This window comes from Silene latifolia, chromosome Y (genome assembly GCF_048544455.1).
Source record: "Silene latifolia isolate original U9 population chromosome Y, ASM4854445v1, whole genome shotgun sequence".
NCBI classification, from domain to species: Eukaryota; Viridiplantae; Streptophyta; class Magnoliopsida; order Caryophyllales; family Caryophyllaceae; genus Silene; species Silene latifolia.
In genome coordinates, this window is record NC_133538.1 from 95,906,899 (window position 1) to 95,918,893 (window position 11,995).

Sequence of the window (11,995 nt, forward strand, 5' to 3'; positions counted from 1 at the left end):
CTTTCTTTTGTGAGAGAGTGTTTTTGGGGTTGTACTCGAGTCGCACGATCGGGGTTGATTGTGGGGGTTTTCTTTGTAATCGAGTTTGGTTATAAAGGAAATAATAATAAGAGAGAGGGTGGACGTAGACCTTTAGAGAGTAGGTCGAACCACGTTAAAAATCGTGTGTCTCTTGCTTTCTTTTATTTCGTTTACCTTTGATTTTATTTGTTTTTCCTTTTTGATTCACGTATTTACTCAAACGTACAATACAGCACAACTCTGATTGTTTTGAAAAGTCACCGAGACTGTTCAATTAGCCTGTGTATTGTTTCAGAAGGAAATTCGTGAACGACCTTTTGCTTTAATTTCGCTTTAATTTTTAAAAGGGTACTTAATTCACCCCGTCCTCCTCTTAAGTACCGGATCGATAAACTCAACAGACGAGTTAAATGAATTTTGTTTTTCTTAGGTGGTGTTGATAGTATTATTGCATGGTATGGTATATGTATATTAATTATCCCGTTTTATTAGTTTATTATACACATGAATTCTCTTTAAAACGGTAACCTACCAGATTTTATCATCTAAGGATTTCGTAGGCATTAATTTAGTTTGGCGATAAATTTGAGAAATAGGGGAAGTTTAATTTTTTTGAGTAGTTTTTAAGCATGTCATATATATTTGTGGTATGGACAAAAAGGCCAAAGCATAATTAAAATCGATTATAACAAGTGGCCCGTGCATCGTACGGGCATTAGATCTAGTATATATTATTAAAGGATGCTTTTTTCTAGCGATTACAGAGAGTCCAAATTTTATAAAGTTGTATGAGTATTAAAAAACACATAATGATAAAAACAATATGATGATAATGCTAAAGATAAAATTACGTAAATATGTGATTTATGACACCAAAGTAAACTTATACGGAGTATTTTAGTTAGCATAGAAGACAACTTCGAACGTACCACAAAAGAAAACAATGCTTATCAATAACAGAAAAGAAGTATTATTATATTATTAATTATTAATTATTAACTAGTTTTAAACCCGTGCAAAAAATCCACAGGTCGTAACTGCAGGCGCTATCATTGGATACGGGAGCATATAAATGAATGTGATTAAATGTGCAATGCGGTGAAAATGTAAATAGTCCATAATTTGATATTCGACTTAATATAATTGAAGTTACTAATTACTACCAAACGGAAAAAAAAAATATGCTACAAATGTTATAGTACTAATGAAACTTTACAAATATTCAAAAATTTCTGTGTAAACTACATTGGTTGTCGTATTAGATGTACGCTTGTTATTATCGCAAATCAAAAGCTTCAGGCCTTGTTTGCTTATAACCCTGGATATCGCAACATAAAGTTGTCCATGGCTGAAGACCGGTCTTGGCAGATAAATGCTCACTTGAGATAAGGACTTGCCTTGACTTTTGTTTATCGTCATCACAAAACAAACAGCAACAGGAAATTGCCTTCTATTGAAGCGAACTGGAAATTTACTGGAATCTGAAGGCGTAAGTGTAATGCGGGCAATATGCACTTGATTACCTTTATGACTACCACTTAAAACTGTACATCTAATTACGCGAGCCCCTAAATTTGTCACTATTAATTTGGTGCCATTGCATAAGCCACGTGATTGATCAATAATTCTAAGCAACATAACCATAGCACCTCTTTTTAATCTCAATTCATGGTTAGGGAGCCCAAGACATTTAATACTGTTCAAAAATTCTGTGGAGAAAAGGTCACGCTCACCTATAGTTGCATCATCTTTACTGACATCATCAAAGCTTAAGTAAAGTCTCTTTGGCCCATCAATAAGTGATAACACATAATTATTTACATCTTCAACTATTTCATGAGTCCGTGCGAGTATTGCCCTTTCCCGAAGATAATCAGGGTCCCATAACCGATTTTGAAGAGCAGGATAACTGATACCTACTATGGAGGCAATTAGATTTGTCACGTGTTGAATAATTACATCGTCGGGGAACTCTATGTCAACTTCACCATCATTTGGACCCCCGGCCAACCCATCTCCAATTACCAGAATCCCCTCCGAGAATTTCCTTATCTCACCTACATTAGTTTCTACACATCCGACTTCTAAGCGCATATTTCTAGTCAATTTAAGCACCTGAAATTTATGACACGTCTTTAAAAATTTAAAGAAGGTAAAATGTTAATGAATAGCGTTTTAATACCCATTTGTAATAAAGTTTTGAACATACCTTACATGAACTCCACAAATATGACGAACAAAGAGACGCATGCACAATGTCATCTCTGCTACCTTTTTGAACAACTGGTAGTGTTTGCCGAAAATCGCCACCAAAAACTACCACTTTACCGTCAAATGGTAGTGTTGCATTACGCGCATCTACAACACGCACAACGTCTTTTAAACTTTTATCAACAGCCTCGAAGCTATGTTTATGAGTCATCGGTGCTTCATCCCATATAATGAGCTTTGATCTGATCAATAGTTCTGCTAAATCACTACCAGGTTTAATTCTGAGGCAAGTGGAGTTCTCGGTCACGTTTAACAGAAAGCCAAGTCTCGAGTGACTTGTTCTACCGTCAGGTATCAACGTTGCTGCAATTCCGCTAGATGCAACTGGCAAAACAATTTCAACTTGACTTCTCAGGGAAGCACACAAAGTTCACCATATGAATGTTTTATCAGTCCCCCATAGCCATACACAAAGAACATCCCTTCTTGATTAGATTCAACAGCTTCCATAATTTGATTATAGACCGACCTCTGTTCATCTGTCATTAAAGAGAGTTGAGACGCGTGTTCTGCCTACAACGATTCTCTGTCATAAGACAACTCATCCATGACTAGCGTGTTCCTGTGATGTGACGTTGTCGATGTATCCGGTAGGGGCATTCCTTAAAATCTTGCTAAACTACTCCCATTTAAAAGGAGTGATTCTTCGATGTTGATCAAGGCATAATTTTTCAATTCCTCCTCGGTTAGTTCTAAACCACTAATGATTTTTGTAGTGTCATCATAACGTATTAATAACTATTATGTTATATTTTTAATATACATACGTAACAATTATAATAACTAACATCATATGCAACGAATATAAATTAAACGAATAAAAGATAAATCGTCAGATTTAAGAATACCTAGGTTATGAAAAATACTGCGTTGCCTGCGAAGGATAATATCTGATAGAAGGGGCCATGTTTGCTCCCAGACTCTGATTGGCATGGCCAACGTCCCACTTAACAATAAAGTCGCAAAAAAGGTTTCTAAGATAAAATCCGGACCCCCATTCGGTTGCTTGGTTTATCGCATCAATGAACTCTCTGTCGTCACCGATTAAACCAAAAGCATAACACGCTTCTCTATATGTGGGATAGGGAACGTCGTTCACTGTTCTTATGTCCTCATAGCTTTTAGGCCCCTTTACATGGTTCAACATCATTCTCATATAATATAATTCACCGCAAGTCGGTGGCACATGTTGCAACCTGCCTATCTTAAAATTTTTTTTTCGAAGGCACCACTCTCGCTTGTCTTTATGCCACACAAATTTAGTCGGGAATTGACAATACATTATTTCTTTAGCTATCTGTAACACTTCCTTGTCACTACTCTTAATCTTCATCCAAGATAGAAACTTTGACACTCCCATTGATGATTTACCTACGGCCTCGTTAATAGGATCTTCATCATTAAAAAAGACGCTTTATTCGCCAGGAAGGTGAAACTGTAGCCTTTCGACGCCGGGAGTCCTATGATGAATGTCAAATGCGTATATTCTCCTTGTAGCCTCACATGCTGAAATGTACCTACAATCGTAGAACCATTTAATTTCATCTACATGTGAAGGATCTTCCTCATTGAGGCGTCTATAATAAGACTGCATTGTCACTTGATCGGATCCTTTATTTATGTACTTAAAAAGATATTAGATTGCTTGCGACTGGTTACACCACTCCACGTTGATATGCGCACCATACTTCAATAGTAATTGTAGATTATATGGAACAACGAATCCATTGCCAAGTGCCACGTCGTCCTTAACTATTGTTGGTCCTTCTTTACTTCTCTTATATATAGGATAATCGTCTTTGTCGACAGTTGTTCTTTCGGTACACTTTTTGGGAAAACATTTTGAGCATTTAGACCCAACCATGCATCGTGATTGCACTCTTGAAGTCCCACAGGGTCCGTGCATCATGTGTGTAACAATGATAGCATGTAGCAAAGGATTTGAAACAGGATCGGGGATCTCCGCAGAAATGATTTTATCAATATCTACAGCCTCGGGGAACTTGTCTTCTCGATGTAGGAACAATAGGATATGAGCATGGGGAAGACCACACTTCTGAAATTCAATAGTATAGACCGTTGTGATAGAATTCCGTAAACAATTTAGAATATATAATACGTCATGATAGAATATGTAAAAAAATATTAAACACGAAAGGTGAATTAGTGCGTACCTGCTCTAACCCTACCAAATATATGACGCTCATTGAAATAAATCATCAACTCATCGAGCTTAATCTTGAATACGCGACACAAAATATCTGGACGATCCTCGGGATTCAGACCCCGCTTACTAACAAACCGGGTGATTTCTGGCCACTTGGGATTACACGTAAAAGTGATAAATAGATCAGGATAACCAAACCACCTACAAATGGTCATTTTATCAAGGTAATTCACTCTCATGTAAGGCCCACCTCCCACGAAAGAAGGGGGAATAATTAAACGACTGTCGGCAGAAGATGGCTCAACGTCCCCTTGTTCAACAGCTCGTGAAAGAGTATTGTAACTTTCCACGCGAAGTAGATCCTGGGTGAAGCGTATAAACAATTGTCTATGAGCTTCAACCAATGTATATCCATCAACTAAGAACTGCTGAAAGAGTCTACGGGCTAATAACAGTATTGGGTACTCCATAGACAATGGTCTATCCTGTATACGGAATGCAAACCACTCTCTAAGTGTTAATTTGTCACGCGGATTTTCAGATTGGCTAATCCCTAGAGATTCTTCACCGTGAAGAATTACCAATCGATAACCGTCTTCCCCACATGGAAATAATAACGGGTATTGTAGGGCCATGTATGAGGGGTGTAGCGCAGATATACGTTGTAACCTCCCGCATGACTTTTGAACAATAATATCTCATTTATCCATGTTTGGACCTAAATCACCCTCGATCAACGTTGCTACCTCTGAAGCCGTTGGGCAATTATATGTTCTCTGGTCTGTGTCTCTTCTAGAGATGGGTCTGATACTCACCTCAACGTCTTCATTCGACGACAATCTATCCCTAGCCATCCTAAAGTTCTTTGCAACGGAATTTTTCTCATCGACCATCTTTTGCAACAATTTTATCAGCTCATCGTCAAATCTATTCAGAGTATTTTGGCTGCATTCACAATAAATTAATAATAAGGTAATTTGTTTTTCAATTCACTAAAATAAATAGTAAACAATCGTTATTTTCAATTATGCGTTAACTTGATATTCTAACATATTTGAATCGTATATCCAATACCTGAGTACGGTTTTTCGATTTTCAACTTCTTCATCAGTGTCATATATGTATAACTGACAAAATTTAGGCATTGTTCCAGCTAACGGCAACAAACTTCCTATTCAGTGGATATTTTGGCCGCCCATCCTGAATGTGAATGGACCTCAACCTTTATTGACGGGGTGATCAATCTTGCCACCCATGGATATGAAAGAAAACATTGCGATATAAGCTCGAATATTCTCAATAAAATGCTTACTTAAGCGATGTTGTCTACTTAATAAACACTTTAGGAGTTGAGGCGGTTCTTTTAAACGTGGCAGCACAACTTTGCCATCAAAGAAACACAATGAGAACTTAGGGCATCTAGTACCCCTTCTTTTCTCCTTTCTTTCTTGATACCACATTTGTGCTCCACATTTCCTGCACTCGTATTCCGGTTCTCCAATATCCCAGTATCCTTCAAGAGCTGATAAATAAATGTCACCGTAATATGAAAACGTTGAATAGAATTTTTTACATAACTATTTAAATTAATTTGTAATACACCGATATGTCACATTAAACAAAATAACCTTCGTTGATCATATGGGAGGATTGATTTGGTCGATCTCGGGAACATTCTTCGTTTGACCTAAATGAGCTTATTTCACGTCCACCGAGTAATTCTTGATATTGACGAATTGAATTGTCAAAATCATCATAAGTTTCACCGAAGTCTGAACATATTTCTCTTACTAGTCGCTCGATGGCTTTTGATTCACCAATGCTACCTATGTTGTTACGTTATAAACAACGGATTACGGTTCAAAATACACACCAACTAAAACTAATATGCATCTTTAGAATACTTATTTTAATAAAAATATATTATTAATTTTTTCAAAGCAAATACGCAGTAACTATAATTTTTAATATTGTAGATACCCAGTATCTGATGAGACTCCGACAAACACCCGATGATTATCAGACTACAACATGCTTTGGAATCGCGGTGTTTGATCGACAGTTCGTGTACAACTTTACGCCGGAAAACATAAAACGATTTCGAAAATAAAAGATTTCAAAACTTTTCAAAAGTACCTGGAGTGTTTAATGCATGACGACGGGGTCGCAATGACACTAACTAGAGTCAAAACCGACACCGGACCAAAAACCGACTCAAAAATTCAAATCCCGACTCCAACAACGAGTCAAACCGAGTCAAACACAAAAAACAAACCATTCAAATGATTCCATGTTAAGATTTCCCGGATTCATGTATGGTCAAGTACCAAACATGTGCATACAAATCCTAGGTGGCCACGTCTCTCAAAACTCACACAACCACTCATTTTCCTATAAATACCCCTCAAATGCCCCCATTTGAGAATTTACGCGAGTGTCCGCCCCTCTTTTCTCCCTTAAAATTCTCGACTCGTCTTCCTAAGTCACAATCCGACGCGTATTTACTACCTACCGATCGTAAATACAAGCCTTACACATTGTTTGGTACCGTCATCGTGCATTAAATCACTTGACCGACCATTTCGACCACCACACCATCCCTAAACTTAATAAAACACTCTTTTTACTTACTAAAACAGTTTTAAACCGAGTCTTTTTCGACCAAACGAGTTGATACACTTACGTCGGTTTCTCGCCATAAACCAAGCATGTAAGTATGATGGTGTAAAAATCCTTCTTTTATCATGTCTTTGTTTGTTTCATGACTATAACATGCTAAATCATGCATAACATAGTCCAAAACATTGGAAGAATGAGCCAAAACCGGACTTTTTGGTTGAGGCAGAGGCTACTTACGTAGCACACAGGCTCGCACCTAAAGCAGCCTGCCCAGCCTTAAGTCCAATCCGTGGTTGGTCTCTTCTTTTCCTCTATTTTTCATTTTCATATTTGTAATCGGTTTTTACCATTTCAAGTATTTTCAAACCCATTTTATTTTCTTTTACAAGTTTTAACCGTAAAATATTTTTCACCCTTGGTTCTTAATACCATGACGGTTTAATCTGTGTTTCGGTGATAATATTTCGTTAATTACATTTAAGAGGTTCATTTCTTTACATTTTGGAAGGTATTTTAAAGCCTTTCATCATTTCTTTACATTTTCAAAATAAATGTATTAGTCACCAACACGAAGTCATCCTTGGTTTTACATACCATGTCGGATTTTAACCCGAATACGATGATGAACATCGACTAATTATATTCAAATGAACTTAAAACAATTAGTTCATAATTATTTTCAAAACTATTCATGTCAAGCTTATAAAGTCTAACCCGACATCGAATATCATCAAAACAATGATGATTATTCAAGTCTCGTTCCTCAAATCAAACAAATACGACCTAAACGGTCCTTTCAAACCAAAACGGGTCCAAATACCGATTTTCAATACGTTTTATATACGTTTTTCAATGGTCAGAATGTGTCTTATACCGTTGACTAACCCGCGCCTAAACAGGCCATTTCTTTTCCTATTTTCAAACTAGGGGAGACCCCCTTATATCGCAAATAGGCTCGCGCCTAATCTGGCTGCCTAGTGCAGGGTCTGTTCCCTTTCCAGCATTAGTCTAGGACGATCCCGACTCTGATTAACCCGGATATAGGACGGATCAGACGACTAACTTGCTCATTCAAAAACCGTATTTGCAAAACGTCTTATTAAGACAAATGGATCACGTTATGCACCATAAACCTAATTTGGTAAATCGATGTTTAATTTCCGTCTTGCATGCAAATCAACCGTAAATCCAACTCGACATCTTAAACTTGATACTTGGATTAAATCAAACAACTTAGAAAGCTCTCACGTGTTAGGTTTAAATTATTGGATGCGCATTCATGCATTTAAACCGTTTTATCAACTTTTGCATTCAACCAACCAAGATCGGTCAGTAGAGGCCGCTACCGCGGGCGGGATAGGGTATCTGATTAAAGGGCTTCTCAATACGTACCTTCACCTCTTACTCTGAAACTTTGGATAGTGGACGACCTTATCCAGGGCGTACGAGAGTCATTCTAGAGATAGGATGCTATAGAGGGACGATTCCTTATCTTTAGTACCTATGTCAAACACTGCTTTGTGCTTCGTTTGACCGAGGTATAAAGTGGATTCGAACGGGCTCCAAGCATCCCATAAATGCTTGGTGGCGACTCCGAACATCTCTAATCGTTTCGAGACCCTTGCCGAGATGAAACCGACCGATCTAAAATGATCCGGTCGAAAGCATTTATTTTTACGCTGCCGAGCGTGGCTTTCAAAAGACCGTTGTATGTCCCACATATCGGCTGGGGCGTGTAGGTGGCTACGTCCACAGATTGGCGACTCCATTGGGGAAAACTAGGACACTTGTGTCTTTGTGATCTCTAGATGGTGAGACTCGAACGAGGTCTTGGTTGGAATGCATTAATTGATATTACGGTCACGGTCGGGTTCCTTGTCCGGGCCCATAACCTAACCATTTTCGACCAATTGGCTCGTCTCGGCGGCGTGAGTTTTCTCATCCCCGCGTTTCGAATTCCGATTGAGTCAAGCATACCATTGACGTCACACATTTCTGTTTCGTCAAAGAGCTTTCATCACTTTCGAGCACGAGGCTAGGGCACCCTCCTTACACATTTTGTTTGGATTGGTATCTCTCTCGCAAATCGGGGTTTGATTGCTTGGTGTGTAACCCACCCTTTTAAGCCGAAACCCGTGTCAGCATTATGCATAATATAATGAACTGTGAGTGCTTTTGTGCTACTTGATCATAAGTTCTTCTGTGTCATTGTTTAAACTTTCAAAAACACCTTTTTGTGCCGTTATAATGGCCGTTTCAAACCTCGGTCTTTCGCCGACAGTTGTTTTTCAACACGCCTTTCTAGGCCGTCGTAATGACGATTTTCAAACCCGGTTTTTATAACCATTTCAACACGCCTTTCTAGGCCGTCGTAATGACGATTTTAAAACCCGGTTTTTATAACCATTTCAACACACCTTTCTAGGCCGTCGTAATGACGATTTTTAAACCCGGTTTTTATAACCATTTCAACACGCCTTTCTAGGCCGTCGTAATGACGATTTTCAAACTCGGTTTTTTACAACCATTTCAAATCACCTTTTTACGCCGTTATAATCGCCGCGTCTAGACACAGATCTTAACCCGTTTCGCGCCGACAATGGCTCTTTTCAAAACCCGAGAAAAGCACACACCCTGTTCTCGAGACACTTGCGAGATCCCGAGGACTATGCACCGTCCCCGAGACCTCTTCAAACATTTCAAAACCCGATTTTCAAAACATACGATTTTGAATTTCAAAAACCGTCTTGGGAAACAGTACATTATTCTCCGAGCCGACTCAAACTCAAAACCGTCTTTTGCAAACAAACTTAAGATACACTTTCAACTGACCGACTTGCGGAGATCCCTATCTTCGGAAGCCGTCCATAAAGCGACAAATGAATCTTTTTGAAAATTTCTATTTTCGAAAACTTCAAGCCACCATTCCAATTCCGCCTCGTGTCTATCGAGTCGAAGCAAACGTACTTATGGGTCTTTACTTATGAGTCATTTCACCACGAGACTCGTCCAATGGTTTCACGCCGCTACGTTGGACGCGTGTCAAAGTTCGGTCAATACCGTCACGTCATCAATCGAGTCAGCACCGAGGTACCACAAACGGTCATCCTCGTCTTGTTGAGTCTGATCTTTGTCTCGTCCTTTGCGTTGTCTACATTCAGTCTTTGACCGTGTCGGATTGAGTTGTAATGTGAGCCATTTTTCTGCCTCAAAACCATGGCTCCGTCTTCATCTTCGTCCAACAACAATGATAACAACATAGATGTCACAACTGCTCAGCTAACCAGCCTACTCACGGCTCTTAAGGTCACTCTGGATTGTGTCGAGACCCGTATTGGCACCCTGGAAAACAAGGAGGCTGGAGAACACAACACTCCGCCTTTGACTGAAACTGAGAAAAGGCTCAAGCTCCTGGAAGAACAACTCCTAGCCCGGGGTAATAATATCCATCTTAAGAACAACCGAAGATTTGAACCTGCTGGGGATCAACTACCTGACAACTTTACCCGACTGATGTGCCCAAATTCAAGGGAGTAGAGGATCCGCTCAATCATATTCGAGCCTTCAAAGAGTACATGGCCATAAAAGGGGTTAAACAGGAACTCTTCACTTGGATCTTCCCATCATCCTTGGAACCGATCCCTCGCCAATGGTACTACTCCCTTGACCCTAAGAACCTTACTACCTGGGATGAAGTCGCAGTTGAATTTCCTAAGCAATATGCTGACAATGTCGAAATCCAAGCCAATACTCGTACTCTTGAGTACCTAACCCAGAATGACAAGGAGGGATTCACCGAGTTCTTAACCCATTGGAAAAGAGTAAGTACTCAGTTGGTCAGCAAGCCGAGTGAGTCAACCTTGGTGGAAATATTTGTCAACAATCTCCGCCTGATGTATGCCAACTTACTGAGGTACCAAAACATCAAGACCTTCCAGGAACTGCAAATCCTTGGGACACGTATTGATGACGACCTCCGAAAGGGTGTCCTAGCCAAAATCACCGGTAGAGGCTACCAAGGATCCACATCAACCGGATCTCGCCCGTATGGTCAGACGAACAAGATTGATGAGGTCAACCTCCTTGAACCAATCGCCAAGAGAGCTGAGCGCCCCCAGAGAGTGTTCACTAATATAGGGTCAACTTATGCAAGCGCCCTAAATAGGCTTATGGACCAAGGGAAACTACAAACGATCGGACCCACCCCAGATCCGTCTTATACTAAGAAATCCCGCCTCTGGAACCCTAATGCCTACTGTTAGTACCACCAAGGGAAAGGTCATGACACAGAAACTTGATTCAAGCTCAAACACATCATCCAAGATATGATCGAGAAAGGAGAATTGCATTTGCCTCCACCAACTAAACCAAACAACAAAACAAACCCTTTGGGAATCCATGCTATCTCCGATGATGAGCCAATCTTGGACTGCTCACACCTTATCCTGCCAATTGATGACGAGGTGAATGCCCTGGAGAAGGATGCCTCACACGGGGTATTTGTGTTCAGTGCCGCAAATATGCTTGTCATGTTCCAACAAGTTGAGGAAGCTATAGGTAGTCTCTCCGAAAGGATCACCCGACTTTACGATGCCTACCGCCGACTGATTTTCAATCCTCCAACACCACGCCCGAGGGAAGGTCCCCCGAGCACCCAAAATTACCCTCACCCGGATGGATTTCTCCCACGACCATTCTGGCATGCACCTCACGGTAACTACCCTCACGATAATCAACATCACAAAAACTACCCTCAAAAAAATGTCCCTCACAAAAACTGCCCACCGAGGAATACCCCTCCAAGGTACCCTCGAGATCCCGAAATCATTGGCATCTGGAGTGATGATGTTAAAGACGTCTATATTGTCCCAGGGAAAGAGAAACAGGCAAAAGAGATCGGTCACCTTACCCGGTCCG

The 11,995-nt window shown here is 39.9% G+C and overlaps 1 protein-coding gene across 1 annotated transcript; it reads right to left on the reverse strand.

Moving 5' to 3' along the window:
- Window positions 1-1,233: 1,233 nt before the first annotated feature.
- LOC141628552 (uncharacterized) lies at window positions 1,234-4,674 on the reverse strand. The gene is made up of 3 exons (XM_074441680.1): window positions 4,467-4,674; window positions 2,231-2,616; window positions 1,234-2,136 (listed from the first exon to the last, which is right to left on the reverse strand). Exons 1-3 carry the CDS (start codon window positions 4,672-4,674, stop codon window positions 1,234-1,236), a joined length of 1,497 nt encoding a protein of 498 aa, XP_074297781.1.
- Window positions 4,675-11,995: the final 7,321 nt, after the last annotated feature.

Coding starts and splice junctions, on each gene's coding strand:
- LOC141628552 (XM_074441680.1), bottom strand. CDS start 4,674: ATGACCATTTGTAGGTGGTTTGGTTATCCTGATCTATTTATCACTTTT. Junction 2,617..4,466: donor ATTTGGTAGGGTTAGAGCAG/GTACGCACTAAT, acceptor TTGTTTTGCCAG/TTGCATCTAGCGGAATTGCA. Junction 2,137..2,230: donor ATTTGTGGAGTTCATGTAAG/GTATGTTCAAAA, acceptor CATAAATTTCAG/GTGCTTAAATTGACTAGAAA.